This window comes from Sapajus apella, unplaced genomic scaffold, assembly GCF_009761245.1.
Source record: "Sapajus apella isolate SASKATOON/1434 unplaced genomic scaffold, GSC_monkey_1.0 scaffold12, whole genome shotgun sequence".
NCBI lineage: Eukaryota > Metazoa > Chordata > Mammalia > Primates > Cebidae > Sapajus > Sapajus apella.
The window spans coordinates 24,894,144-24,907,640 of NW_022436952.1; the positions used below are offsets into that span (position 1 = coordinate 24,894,144).

The following is a 13,497-nucleotide window of genomic DNA, read 5'->3' on the forward strand; positions in this document are numbered from 1 at the left end:
AAAAAAAAAAAAAAAAAAAAAAAAAAAATCAAATAGGGACTGGGTAAAATAAGGCTGAGACCTACTGACTGCATTCCCAGAAAGTTTGGCATTCTACGTCACAAGATGAGATAGAAGGTCCGAAACAAGATATAAGTCATAAAGACCTTGCTGCCGGGCGTGGTGGCTCAAGCCTGTAATCCCAGCACCTTGGGAGGCCAAGGCGGGTGGTTGACGAGGTCAAGAGATCGAGACCATCCTGGTCAACATGGTGAAACCCCGTCTCTACTAAAAATACAAAACATTAGCTGGGCATGGTGGCGCGTGCCTGTAATCCCAGCTACTCAGGAGGCTGAGGCAGGAGAATTGCCTGAACCCAGGAGGCGGAGGTTGTGGGGAGCTGAGATTGCGCCATTGCACTTCAGCCTGGGTAACATGAGTGAAAATTCGGCTCAAAAAAAAAAAAAAAAAAAAAAGACCTTGCTGATAAAACAGGTTGCAGTAAAGAAGGTGGCCAAAACCCACCAAAACCAAGGCCACAGGAGGAACCTCTGGTCATCCTCCCAGCTCATTATATGCTAATTATATATTAGCATGCTAAAAGACACTCCCACTGGCGCCATGACAGTTTACAAATATCATGGCAATGCCAGGAATTTACCCTATATGGTCGAACTCTCAGTTTCAGGAATTGCCCACCTCTTTTCCCAGAAAATTTATGCATAATCTACCCTCTGTTTAGCATATAATCAAGAAGTAACCATAAAAATGGGCAACCAAGCAGCCCTTGGGGCTGCTCAGCCTGTGGAGTAGCCATTCTTTTTTTTCTTTCTTTTTTTCTTTTTTTGTTTGTGACAAGGTTTCTCTCTTGTTGCCCAGGCTGGAGTGCAATGTCACGATGTCGGTTCACCACAACCTTCACCTGCCGGGTTCAAGCGATTCTCCTGCATCAGCTTCTGAATAGCTAGGATTACAGGCACTCACCACCACGACCGGCTAATGTTGAATTTTTAGTAGAGACGGGGTTTCTCCCTGTTGATCTGGCTGGTCTGGAACTCCCGACCTCAGGTCATCCACCCGCCTTGGTCTCCCAAAGAGCCAGGATTACAGGCGTGGGCCACCGTGCCCGGCCTCCTTTGTTTTGAGATGGAGTCTCGCTCTGTTGCCCTGGCACAATCTCGGCTCACTACAACCTCCGCCTCGCAGTTATCTGCCTCAGCCTCCCGAGTAGCTAGGATTACAGGCGCCATTCTTTCCTATTTATTTATTAATTTATTTATTTTTAAAGATGGGGTTTCACCATGATGGCCAGGCTGGTCTTGAACTCCTGACCTCAGGTGATCCACCCACCTCGGCCTCCCAAAGTGCTAGGATTACAGGCGTGAGCCACCGCGCCCGGCCCTTCTTTCTTTCTTTCTTTTTTTCTTGAGACGGAGTCTTGCTCTGTGGCCAGACTGAAGAGCAGTGGCTCGATCTCGGCTCACAGTAACCTTCGCCTCCTGGGTTCAAGCAATTCTCCTGCCTCAGCCTCCCGAGTAGCTGGGACTACAGGTGCACACCACCACGCCCAGCTAATTTTTGTATTTTTAGTAGAGACGGCGTTTCACTGTGTTGGCCAGGATGGTCTCGGTCTCTTGACCTCTTGATCTGCCCGCCTTGGCCTCCCAAAGCGCTGGGATTACAGGCGTGAGCCACCGCACCCGGCCTATTTCTTTACTTTCTTAATAAACTTGCTTTCACTCTATGGATTCCCCTCGAATTCTTTCTTGCAGGAAATCCAAGAACCCTCTCTTGGGGCGTAGATGGGGACCCCTTACTAGCTACTTCGGAGGCTGGGGCTGGAGGATCCTTTGAGCCCATGAGGTCAAAGGCTGCAGTGAGCTGTGTTCATGCCACTGCATTCCAGCCCGGGTGACAGAGCGAGACCTTGTTTCAAAAACGAACAACAACAAAAATCGTTAACCAAAGGAGAGTGACTGTGGAGAATTTGTAAAAAGCTTCATGACTTGGAGAGCACCACAAGAAGTGGGGGAAGGGCATTCCAGGCAGCGGGCCCAGAGGTCTGACAGCTCTTTTCAAGAAACCTAATTGTTAGCCGGGCGCGGTGGCTCACGCCTGTAATCCCAGCACTTTGGGAGGCCGAGGCGGGTGGATCACGAGGTCAAGAGATCGAGACCATCCTGGTCAAAATGGTGAAACCCCGTCTCTACTAAAAATACAAAACATTAGCTGGGCATGGTGGCGCGTGCCTGTAATCCCATCTACTCAGGAGGCTGAGGCAGGAGAATTGCCTCAACCCGGGAGGCGGAGGTTGCGGTGAGCCGAGATTGCGCCATTGCACTCCAGCCTGGGCAACAAGAGCGAAACTCCGACTCAAAAAAAGAAAAAAAAGAAAAAAAAAAGAAACCTGATTGTTGCCCACCGAGTACAAGACCAACACTTTCAGGTACGCGCAGTACATATTGTAACTCATTTTGCAAGGGAGCCCTGAGATGCTAAGTAACTTCCCCGAGGCCATCCAGCTGGTAAGATCCACTGGAACTGAAAAGGGAATCTAAGTCTGGTGGCCTCTCACACAAGTGGGCCCTCTGCCTCTTCCTTGCTCCCAGATGACATCCCCTGTCTCCCTGCCTCCTTTAACCCTTCTCCCTGAGCTGGCCCTTCCCAGCTAGCTTCCCCAATACTCTTTCTCGGAAGTTCTTCTGTGATTAACCATTAGGAAACTCATGAGCAAAGACAGGAGTCTAGAATTTCAGGGTCTCCCACTACCTGCTGGCTTTCTGCAACCTAAGCCCTGCGGAGGCCTGCGCTGCGGTCTCCACCCGGCTGCTGTGAGGCGCAAAAGAGCGTAAGTATTTAACCAAGTTCCTTCCTCCATCTTCAGGCCTGCCTCCCTTGGCGCCCGCGGCCAGCCACGCCCCGGCGCTAGAACCTGCTGCACCACCCAGCCTCAGGAGACAGGTCCCGCCGCGCAGGTGTGTCCCTCTTCCCCCCGGGGGCCGGGCAGCGGCTTCCGGGCTCTTCTGGCGCCGGCACTGAGCCGGGCGCCGCCCTGATGTTAGGCGACTTCACCCAGTCACGACCCGGGGTAGGAAGATAAAGGAGGGAGCCGTCCGCCCACCCGAGGGGCGGTCCCAGCACCCCAGTGGGGGACTGCTGCCTTCGCGCTGGGCCTCTGTGTACGTTCGGGAACCCAGGGTTCAATCTCTTTTCCCTGCCAATGACAAAAACCCCGCGCCCCGGGACCCCTTTCCGGAGCCGGAGTCGGCGGCCGTGCGCTGGTGGCGGGGCCGGGAGAGTTAATTCCAACTGCCTCCGAGAGATTCTGGGGACCCGAGCCCTGAGAGCGCCTCCCATTGGCCGCGGAGCCGGCTCGGCGCTGATTGGCTGAGGGTCTCGTCTGTGCCTCTCGGAGGCTCCCCATTGGCCCGCGCTCCAGTGGCTGGAGTGTGGCGGCCCGGCCTCCGCAGGTTACCCAAGGTTGAAGCTGCTGCGAGCTCCGGAGGCTGCATGGGGACGCTCATGCCTGGCCAGAGTCCCGACTTTCTCGGATCCAGATCTCGTTGCTGTCCCGAGGAAATCACCGGCTCTTCTCCCGGATCCTTTTCTTCTCTAACCTGCTGGCTTTCTTTCTCCTGCCTCCCTGGCTTCCATCTCCCAACTCCGCGGTTCCCTCCTCTACTCCCCTGCCCCCGTCGCCCACCATCCTGAGCCATTCCACCTGCAGCCTTCTGTCTTTTGCTCCTCCTTGACCTCAGATCCCTTGACAAGGAAGGCTCTGCTATAGCCTTCTCACCAGTCTCCCAAATTTTTCCCTCTTCCCTCCCTGCCAGCTCCTGACTCACAGATCCCACCTGACGTTTGACCACTTGACATTTGACCCTGAAACCCTTGACTGAAAACCTAAATTCTTACCTTCTGCAACCTGTACTGCTGAAACAGGTCTTCCCTTGTCTTCCAACCTCCCCTTTCTGCCACCCATCTTGACTTTCTTACTCTTGGGCCAGTTCCTGCTATAGCTATCCCACCATGGACTTCTTGATGAGTGGCCTGGCAGCCTGCGGCGCCTGTGTATTCACCAATCCCCTTGAGGTGGTGAAGACCAGGATGCAGTTGCAGGGAGAACTGAAGGCCCCTGGCACGTACCAGCGGCACTACCGAAATGTCTTCCATGCCTTCATCACCATCGGCAAGGTGGATGGCCTGGCCGCCCTGCAGAAAGGCCTGGCCCCTGCCCTCATATACCAGTTCCTGATGAATGGCATCCGACTGGGCACCTATGGGCTGGCTGAGGCTGGGGGCTACCTGCACACAGCCGAAGGCACCCACAGTCCTGCCCGCAGCGCAGCAGCTGGGGCCATGGCTGGGGTCATGGGAGCCTACTTGGGGAGCCCCATCTACATGGTAAGAAGAGGGCTCTTGCCTGGGACCTTCAGGGCAGATCCTTTGGTGTAGGATAGGAACCTGGTCTTTCCCAGGGGCATAGGTGGCAGGGTGCTGCTCCACTGCAATCAGGGAAAGGCATCAGGAAAGTGCTGTCAGGCTTTGGAGTCTTCTGATCTGTCCTATATACAGCCATCCGATGGACATAATTGAATGTATTGATTAAGATTGTGGGCTTTGGAATCAGCCTTTCTGAAACTAAAATCCTGGCTTTGAAAATTACTAAATGTTGAGCTTCAGTTGCCACATCTGTAAAATGGTGATCATTGTAGTGCCCTTTTTGTGTGATTATTGGGAGGACTGAGGGAGACAAATGAAGTACACATGAAAGCACTAGTGGGAATCCTGGCAGATAGTAAGCATTTGGTAGCATTGCTTTTATTATTATGTCTTGATGTTGAGGTTGGATTTGTACGGGGGAGGATAAGGAATTTAAATAACATACATCAGGTAGTGTAGGGATCGGGAAGATCCTGGGCATCACAGAATTACAATCTCACCGTCTGCCCCTTTGAGTTGTCTGGTATAAGTGAAGGGTCAAGAGCCTGAGGCTGCTAAGACTAGGCCCTGCTCAGTGCTCCTAAGAGCAAAAGAGCAGTAGTCTGTTCTGTAGCAGAAGCAGTCTGGTCTCATTCTCAGGGTGTGAGTTTCAGGGACAGTGGTCTCTCCAAAGTCAACCAGATACCCCCTATAGGGATTGGGGAATAAAGTGCAAGTTTTGCCCAAAATCTGATGGGTAGCCTGATAGAAGTGGTGGCTGGAGATCCAGCCTGGGAATGAGCTGGTATGACAGGCTGGACACCCAGGTCTTGTCTAACAGGAACAGTCTTAGAGGAAATATTACCACTCTCCAACCACTCCACCCCCCACTGCTAGCCCCAAGGGAAGGAGGATATGGAGGGGGTGGGGTGTCTTGTAGCGCTGGGAGATACATCCTCCCGGGGCTGGAGCCAAGAGACAGAGTCTCACGACCAATTTGTTAAGTGGGAACAGCAATCATTATCAGATTAAAAGGATATTCATTGCTGAACACCCTAGAGGAAGTGTGAGGGGGTCAGACATTTGGGTCTGAAGTAGAAGGATGGCCACTGGGGCAAAGGCTGTGATACTCTCTTGTTCCCAGGTGAAGACACATCTGCAGGCACAGGCAGCCTCAGAAATTGCTGTAGGGCACCAGTATAAGCATCAGGTGAGGGTTCCCAAGTCTGCCAAAGTCCCTGAGCATCCTCTCTCTTCCCCCTCTAGCATTCTGCCTGCACCCACGCTCCAACCCCAGCCACTGCTCTGCCCAACCCATCAGTTCCATCCCATTTTGCCCCTGGAGCCTACCCAGACCCTCTTTCCTTTTTTTTAGACAGAGCCTCTCTTGTTGTCCAGGGTGAAGTGCAGTGGATCTCAGCTCACTGAAACCTTCACCTCCTGGGTTCAAGCGATTCTGCCTCAGCCTCCCAAGTAGCTGGGACTGTAGGTGTGCACCACCATGCCCAGCTATTTCTTTTCTTTTCGAGACAGAGTCTCTCTCTGTCACCCAAGCTGGAGTATGGTGGTGCGATCATGGCTCACTGCAACTTCGGCTCACTGCAACTTCGGCTCACTGCAACCTCCGCCTCCCGGGTTCAAGTGATTCTCCTGCCTCAGTCTCCTGAGTAGCTGGGATTAGAGGCGTACACCAGCACGCCTGGCTAATTTTTGTATTTTTAGTAGAGATGAGGTTTCACCATGTTTGTCAGGCTGGTCTCGAACTCCTGACCTCAGGTGATCTGCCAACCTCGGCCTCCCAAACTGCTGCGATTACAGGTGTGAGCCATCGCGCCCGGCAATTTCCGTATTTTTAATAGAGACGGGGTTTCACAAGTTGGCCAAGCTGGTCTCAAACTCCTGACCTCAGGTGATCCACCTGCCTCGGCCTTCCAAAGTGCTGGGATTACAGGAGTGAGCCACTGTACCTGGTGCCTCTTTCCAACATGTACTCCAGTTCCTCTAATTTCCTGCCTGTTTCTCCTGGCCTGTGAATGTCCTTACTTCCATACATCCCGCCCCAGTTCTTGGGTGGCCAGGGAGGAACAATGGGGTGGCAAGACAACCAAGGGCCCACATTCTGGCTCTAAGCCCACACTGAACTGTTGTCTAGACACCAGGTTCCTGTTAAGGACCCATCCTTGGCAGTGTTAGGAGGTGGCAGCCCCTGATACTGGGGTGACTGAACCCCACCCCCTGGTCTTCCCCACACTAGGGCATGTTTCAAGCGCTAACCGAGATTGGCCAGAAACATGGTCTGGTGGGGTTGTGGCGTGGGGCTCTGGGCGGCCTGCCCCGAGTTATCATCGGTTCCTCCACCCAGCTGTGCACCTTCTCATCCACCAAGGACCTCCTGAGCCAGTGGGAGGTACTGCCTGGGAAATGGGTGGGTCTGTTTCGGGAAGGGGAGAATGGGAGGGCAAGCTGCACTGGGCCCTGGAGGGGATGGTGCCTAACATTCAAAGGTGAGGGAGTGGCAGGAGGGCTTGGAGGTCACTGACTCTAGACCCTTCCCTAAGTTCTCTTGTCACTTCTTCCCAGAAGGGGTACCTGAGCCTTCAGGGCACCCTGGCCTTCCTCCTTCTCAGTGTTTTTCCACTGTTATAAGTGGTGCAGTGGAAGCTCCCTGAGTTACCAGCATCTGTGTCCACAGGGCAGGGACTGTCCTGTCCTTGGGATGGAATGGTTGGCTGATTGACAATGCTCTTCCTCTCCACCCCCTTAGATCTTTCCTCCCCAGAGCTGGAAATTGGCTCTGGTGGCTGCCATGGTGAGTGGCATTGCAGTGGTTTTGGCCATGGCACCCTTTGATGTGGCCTGCACAAGGCTCTACAACCAGCCCACAAATGCACAAGGCAAGGTAAGGAAGTGCTCTGGGAGGCAGGCAGGGAAGCAGGGGATGGGGGTGGCAGATTGAGGGTGCCGGTGGGATAGCCTAAAACATAGCCCGCAGAGGCGTGGCCTCTGATGGGCTCTGACAAACTCCTTCTCTGTGCTCTCCCTCCCTTTCCGACGTGCTCTCAGGGCCTCATGTACCGGGGGATACTGGACGCTCTGCTGCAGACAGCTCGGACCGAGGGCATTTTTGGCATGTACAAGGGTATAGGTGCCTCCTACTTCCGCCTTGGCCCCCACACCATCCTCTCCCTCTTCTTCTGGGACCAGCTGCGCTCCCTCTATTACACATATGCTAAATAACAGCCTCTCTCGCACACTCCACCACATCAGCACTCCTTGGCCACTTGTGCCTCCACCACTATGTCTAGTAACTACTGATTAGGCGACCTTTCATCCATCCATGGGGGAAAGCCAACCCCACTCCCCGTCTGTTCTCAGGGTTCAATCACAAGAGATGAGTTTCCCTCCTTTCCTTGGGTGTTGCTTTAAACCTTCCCTACCCATGCCCTGTACGCTTCACACCCCTCTCTCAGGACTGAGCCAGTCATTCCAAAGTGTATTTCCTCCCTCTCTCCATTGTCACCCTTGAGTCCCTCCTGCTCCCATGCACAGCTTTAAACTCCTCCCTCCAAAACCAAAGGGAATTGGGGGGACCCAGGCGTCCTGTTAGAATCAAAGGCACAGAGATTATGTTGATTATAAAGCAAGTTTATTCTGAAAAGGGATTGTCTTACGTTTATGCACAGGGAAGAAATAAGAGGAACCCAGATATTCAACCTCTTTTCCCCCTCACAGAACCAAGTCCCCAAGTCCTCAGCAACATCGTGCAATGCTTCAGTGCCTTTACTGGGAACCAAAGATGTTGGGATCATGAAGGGTCAGACTGGTCACCAGCTGTTCAAATTCACCCAGGCTCCAGGGTGGAGGTGACAGATTTTCAGGGCCAAGAGATGACCTGTTGTCGGCGCTTGGGGTGGGGAAACAGATGGAGAGAGAACATCATCCAGTCCTGAGGTTTGGAAATTGCCAATTCCTGTTCCCCAGAGGACCTGAGTGTCAGTGTCCCCAAACCTCTGGCCCATTCCTGCTTCCTTGGAGGACCCCACCAGTGAGTCTCCCTGTTCTGTCCCTCCCAGCCCGATTCTCCTGGGAACCCAGTCATGAACACCCGCCCATTTCTTCCTCCTTACGGGGGCTGATTGAAGGTGAGCAAGAGATCAGTCTGGTATTGGGGCAGCCGCAGCAAGGCCTGATGTAGTGTCACTTCCTTTGCTACCTATAGGCATCAGAGTCAGGATGCTTACCTGGATCTCTGGTGCCGCCCCCCTCGCCCTTCCAGGACATTGCACACTCACGGGCCCTCACCTGCTGGTTTTCCTTAGCTACCTGCTGCTTGCCAGAGAGGACCCAGGCTTCTTGACAGCAGCCCCTTAGGGCCAGGTTCTCCAAACTGAGAGGCTGAACAGACTCCACATGGACAGCCCTAGCCCCCTGCACACCACCAACATCCTCAAAGTGGTACCTGGAGTGGGGAAACAGGGTCAGGAAGGGACATCTCTAGCCACCTCCCCAGGAGCATCTTCGCTCCCTGCCCCTGCGTGGTCTCACCGCCCAGATTAACCGTCGGCCGCGGGCCGCGCCCACTGCCCCTGCTCCGGCCCTGCCATTGGCCAGCCCGGGGCCTTTCCCTCACCGCGCAGCCGCTTCGCCCTGCACGTGGGCCTGCAGCTCGAGAAGTTCCACAATCAGGCTCTGGTCAGTCACGGGATGGCAGAAAACTTCTTGATTGTCCGGGACCGGTCGGAGGTCACTGGAGTGAGGCAAGGCCGACCCTGGCTGACCCCGGTCTCTTCCCACAACCCACCCAGTCAGCCGCCCCTGGGCGCTCAGGCCGTCTCACCTTACGTCAATGGCCCCGGTGGGGAGGATGGCGGAAAAGGCGCCCCCGAACAGCGGGCAGTCTCTCGTGGGCTCCATGGGCCTGAGGCTAGGTTATGGGCATTCGAAAGGTTTAAAAGAAGTCCACATTGTGTCACGTGGCATCGGCTCCCTGGGTTTCGCAGCTGCCCCCTACAGCCCAGTCTGGCTTAGCTCCCGGACCCTTTAAGGTTTGGCTCCGCCCCGCGCTCGCTCTGGCCAATCGGCGCCGGGGCCCTGGGGGCGCGGCTCAGTGGCGTTGTTCCGGAAGCCGCGCTCTTTGGAGGACGCCAGGCAGGACGGCCGGGTCTGGCTTGCGGTTTGGACCTCGGGTTGGTGGTCACTAGCATGCTCCCGCCAGCCTCCTCTTGACTGATTGGTTGATTGACAGGGTCTCACTGTCGCCCAGGCTGGAACGCAGTGGTACGATCACGACTCCTGCAGTCTCCACCTCCAGGACTCAAGCGATACTCCTGCCTCAGCCTCCTGAGTAGCTCCTGCTCCCGTCTCCAGGCCCCGCTAAATTTTTAATTATTTGTAGAGACGGGTTGGGCGATGTCTCCCTATCTTGCCCAGGCTGTTCTCAAACTCCTGGGTTCAAGCGATCCTTCCGCCTCGGCTTCCCTAAGTGCTGGAATTACAGGCAAGAGCCACTGTGCCTGGCCTCCTTTTCAAGTGGTCACACCTTCCAAGAAGGTCGCCCGAGGCCCTCCTGAGGGGCAGATGCTTGTCAAAGGGTCCGACGTGTAGGTAGGGTCTTTTGAGTCAGGAAAGAATAGTTACAGTGTTCTGGGCCTCTGAACGACGAATGGGCTGCTACCCAGACCGCTAATTCACAGATCCGATGCTGGGAATTAGGGGAACAATGGGTCCAGGTTAGGATTCTGGTCTCACACCTTCCTGAAAGTGAGACCCAACCTGGGTATTAGAAATCTAATCCCCCTCAAATCTTAGCTTTGGGAATGCTCCTGGGCGGGTGCAACCCCACGCCCAGTTCCGCACACCTGTGCAGAAGTACAGATTAAATGCTCTTTTCTTTTTCTTTTACAGATTTGTTGTGCTCTTAAAGCTTTAGCTTCACTATATCCTTCCAGTTAATTTCTCTATTCATCTTTGATCCCCAGCACCTGGCACAGTGTTTGGAGCGTAACAGACCTAATACATATTGTTGAGTGATTGAGTAAAACTCAGTGCAGGTGTCTGGAACCCAGGAGATCACCCATACCCTCATGGATTCTAGATGTCACCTATGTCCCAGCCAAGAACTGGGCAAGAGGATTCTGATCTTGAGGGTTCCAAGTGCTGACCATACCTCTGGACCCTAATGATTGAGTGAAATGAAGCCAAAGGGCACATATTTATTGGTCTCTTACCTTGCCAGGCCCTACGTGAAGGACTGGAAATTCAAAGACATTTAGGACACAGCCCCTGATGCCTCAGTGAAAGTGTAAAAGGAACAGTGGAGCACACTTTGAGTCCTTTTTTGTTTTTCTGAGAGGCGTTTCACTGTTGCCAGGGCTAGACTGCAATGGTACAGTTGTAGCTCACTTCAGCCCTGACCTTGTGGGCTCAAGCCATCCTCCTGCCTCAGCCTCCTGAGTAGCTGGGACTACAGGCACACACCACCATGCTCAGGTAATTTTTGTGGTTTTTTTTTAAGAGATGGAGTCTCACTGTGTTGCCCAAGCTGATCTTGGACTTCTGGTCTCAAGAGATTCTCCTGCCTTGGCCTCCCAAAGTGCTGGGATTACAAACATGAGCCACCATGCCTGGCTCACACTTTGAGTCTTAAAGTTTGACTCAGAGAATTCAGTAGGACATCCTAGGGGTATTCTAGCTGGGGGAACATCAGGAGCAGAAACTTGGAGATGAGAGGACATGTTTTAGGGAAAGCAAGTGTATCAGTTTGGCAAGGGAGGGTAGGATGGGAATGGGCGGCAGGGAGCTGCGAAATAGGGATGCAGGGTTTTTGTAGTGAACACGAAGGAGCTTGACTCCTCATTTCTTACTACAGCTATCAGACTTCTGAGTCTCATTTTCTCATCTCTAAAATGCTGTTAGGGGGTCAGGCGCCGTAGCTAAGGCCTGTAATCCCAGCACTTTGGGAGGCCAAGGTGGGCAAATCACGTGAGGTCAGGAGTTTGAAACTAGCCTGGTCAACATGATGAAACCCCATCTCTACTAAAAATACAAAGATTAGCCATGCGTGGTGGCAAGTTCCTGTAATCCCAGCTACTAGGGAGGCTAAGGCAAGAAAATCACTTGAACCCAAGAGGCGGAGGCTGCAATGAGCCGAGATTGAGCCACTGCACTGCAGCTTGGGCAACAGAGCAAGATTCCATCTCAAAAATGAAATAAAATAAAATGCTGTTAGGAAGAAATGAGATAATGTATGTAGTTGAGTCTGAACCTATTTCTGGATAAAGAGAGTAGAATACGTTTGATATGTGAGGAATTTGAAAGAGCAGGGGCATTTACAGGCTCCAGAAGGAGAGAAGGAACCCAGCCATGGGAAACAAAAGGAGCCAGGTCAGAGGGGTTCACCCCATGCTGCTTCTCTGGGATAATGAGTAACAGAGCTCTCTGTCCCTCCCTCCCCATTCCTGCCAGCCTGCTCTCCACCCCTATTCCCCACCAGGGGCAATACCAGCTCTGGCTGCTTTGGGACCAGTCAAGCAGGTGGAGTCCTTGGAAAAGGACCTACAAGGACATAGAAGTTAACAGGGTTCCTGCACTGGCCATAAGCGGGTGTGGAGGCCTATTACATGGGTCCAGAGGAGGTCACACTAGGTCAGGGAGACTGAGAAAAAAGCACCCCCAACTTAGTCATTTTGGGTATCTGGCATGTCTCTGTTCTGCCATGAGCCCTGTGCAGCTGGGGACTCCTGGCCCTCCACAATTCTGTGGGTTCTTGCGGGAGGAGTTAGACGGGCTCTTCCGGGTGGTAGGAAATAGAAGTGACAGAGTGCTCAGCCAGACCTCCTCTGGATGAATGGGGTGGAAGGCCACCCTCACTTGGCAAATTCCCACACTTGGCTCCAGTTCCCCTTCTCCCTTCACCTCTTTTTTTGTGCCCATCACTTCTGCTGGCCCTGCCCACTGTTGACTCCCTCAAGTGTTCAAATTCCAACTTCCCAAGGGACAGGATCTAATTGGGTCAATGAGTTGTCATTCAATCTGAAAGTACCTATTTGGCAGGCACTCCTGCCTGGCCACTCCTCAGGCCACCACCCAGACACAAGGGAGATCTCTGGCCCAGCTGGCTGCAGCTAGGATGATGAGTATCAGGGGACAAATCTCAGTAGAGAGATGGCCAGCAGCCACTTTTCTCAGGAGAATGACAGGGGATGACTGGCTGTCAGCACACTCGTTGCAAGTAGGCCTGCAACTGACTGATTCTGTACACCTGGGACAGTCCCTTATCCAGTGCCCTGCATGCAATTCATGCAGTTGTTTGCTTTGGAGACAACAGTCCCAGAGACTCTCCCCTTTAGAGCACCAAGAGATGGACTCAGATCAGAGAGACGGCACAGCACCCAAAGGCAAACATCCCTTTGAGGAGAGGTAGGGCAATGAATGTTTCTATTAAGCAGGGGTTTTCATCTTTTTTTCTACTGTGGACTGCTTTGGCAATTTTGTGAAGCCTGTGATCACCTATTCGGCACAATGTTATTGTTATTTTTATTCTCACTCTTTTTGAGACAGGCTCTCATTCTATCACCCAGGCTGGAGTGCAGTGGCACGATAATGGCTTACTATAGCCTCAACCTCCTGGGCTCAAGCCATTCTCCCACCTCAGCCTCTCAAAGAGATTACAGGCATGGGCCAGGTGCTGTGGCTCACGCCTATAATCCTAACACTTTGGGAGGCCGAGGTGGGCAGATTGCTTGAGCTCAGGAGTTCGAGACCAACCTAGACAACAAAGCGAGACCCTGTCTCTATTAAAAAAAAAAAAAACAAAAAAAACAATTAGCTGGGCATGGTGGCACATGCCTGTAGTGCCAGCTACTTGGGAGGCCAAGGTGGGAGGATGGCTTGAGCCTGGGAGGCAGAGGTTGTAGTGAGCCAAGATCACACCACTGCACTCCAGTCTGGTCGACAGAGCCAGACTCTTTCTCAAAAAACAAAAAAGAAAATTGAGGGAGGAGGAGGTGAGGCAAAGAAAAAAAGGAAAGAGAGAGAGAGAGGGAGGAAGGAAGGAAGGAAGGAAGGAAGGAAGGAAGGAAGGAAGGAAGGAAGGAA

General features: G+C 53.1%; 2 protein-coding genes and 1 long non-coding RNA gene across 4 annotated transcripts; 1 reads left to right on the forward strand and 2 right to left on the reverse strand.

Moving 5' to 3' along the window:
- Positions 1-1,691: 1,691 nt before the first annotated feature.
- Positions 1,692-2,964, reverse strand: LOC116553156. The gene is made up of 2 exons (XR_004269654.1): positions 2,387-2,964; positions 1,692-2,063 (listed from the first exon to the last, which is right to left on the reverse strand). It is a non-coding gene; the product is annotated as an uncharacterized LOC116553156 (long non-coding RNA).
- Positions 2,965-3,114: 150 nt separating this feature from the next.
- Positions 3,115-8,059, forward strand: SLC25A35 (solute carrier family 25 member 35). 2 transcript variants are annotated; one of them, XM_032280346.1, is made up of 5 exons: positions 3,115-4,383; positions 5,546-5,611; positions 6,656-6,808; positions 7,166-7,300; positions 7,465-8,059. In XM_032280346.1, exons 1-5 carry the CDS (start codon positions 4,009-4,011, stop codon positions 7,636-7,638), a joined length of 903 nt encoding a protein of 300 aa, XP_032136237.1. In that variant the 5' UTR covers positions 3,115-4,008; the 3' UTR covers positions 7,639-8,059. The 2 variants fall into 2 exon arrangements, with proteins under 2 accessions (XP_032136237.1, XP_032136239.1); XM_032280348.1 differs by lacking the exon at positions 6,656-6,808 and having other exon boundaries at positions 4,009-4,383; positions 7,465-8,043.
- RANGRF (RAN guanine nucleotide release factor) lies at positions 8,031-9,584 on the reverse strand. The gene is made up of 5 exons (XM_032280349.1): positions 9,239-9,584; positions 9,032-9,148; positions 8,704-8,860; positions 8,529-8,614; positions 8,031-8,305 (listed from the first exon to the last, which is right to left on the reverse strand). The coding sequence occupies exons 1-5, from the start codon at positions 9,313-9,315 to the stop codon at positions 8,182-8,184; spliced, it is 561 nt and encodes a 186-aa protein (XP_032136240.1). The 5' UTR covers positions 9,316-9,584; the 3' UTR covers positions 8,031-8,181.
- Between the last annotated feature and the right edge of the window lie 3,913 nt (positions 9,585-13,497).

Bases quoted from the DNA above. Each gene is read 5' to 3' on its own strand.
- SLC25A35 (XM_032280346.1), top strand. From the start codon at position 4,009: ATGGACTTCTTGATGAGTGGCCTGGCAGCCTGCGGCGCCTGTGTATTC. The intron at 5,612-6,655 runs GTGAGGGTTCCC...TCCCCACACTAG, and splicing joins GGCACCAGTATAAGCATCAG to GGCATGTTTCAAGCGCTAAC. The intron at 6,809-7,165 runs GTACTGCCTGGG...CCACCCCCTTAG, and splicing joins ACCTCCTGAGCCAGTGGGAG to ATCTTTCCTCCCCAGAGCTG.
- RANGRF (XM_032280349.1), bottom strand. From the start codon at position 9,315: ATGGAGCCCACGAGAGACTGCCCGCTGTTCGGGGGCGCCTTTTCCGCC. The intron at 9,149-9,238 runs GTGAGACGGCCT...GCCTCACTCCAG, and splicing joins ACCGGGGCCATTGACGTAAG to TGACCTCCGACCGGTCCCGG. The intron at 8,861-9,031 runs GTGAGGGAAAGG...TCCCCACTCCAG, and splicing joins CAGGGCGAAGCGGCTGCGCG to GTACCACTTTGAGGATGTTG.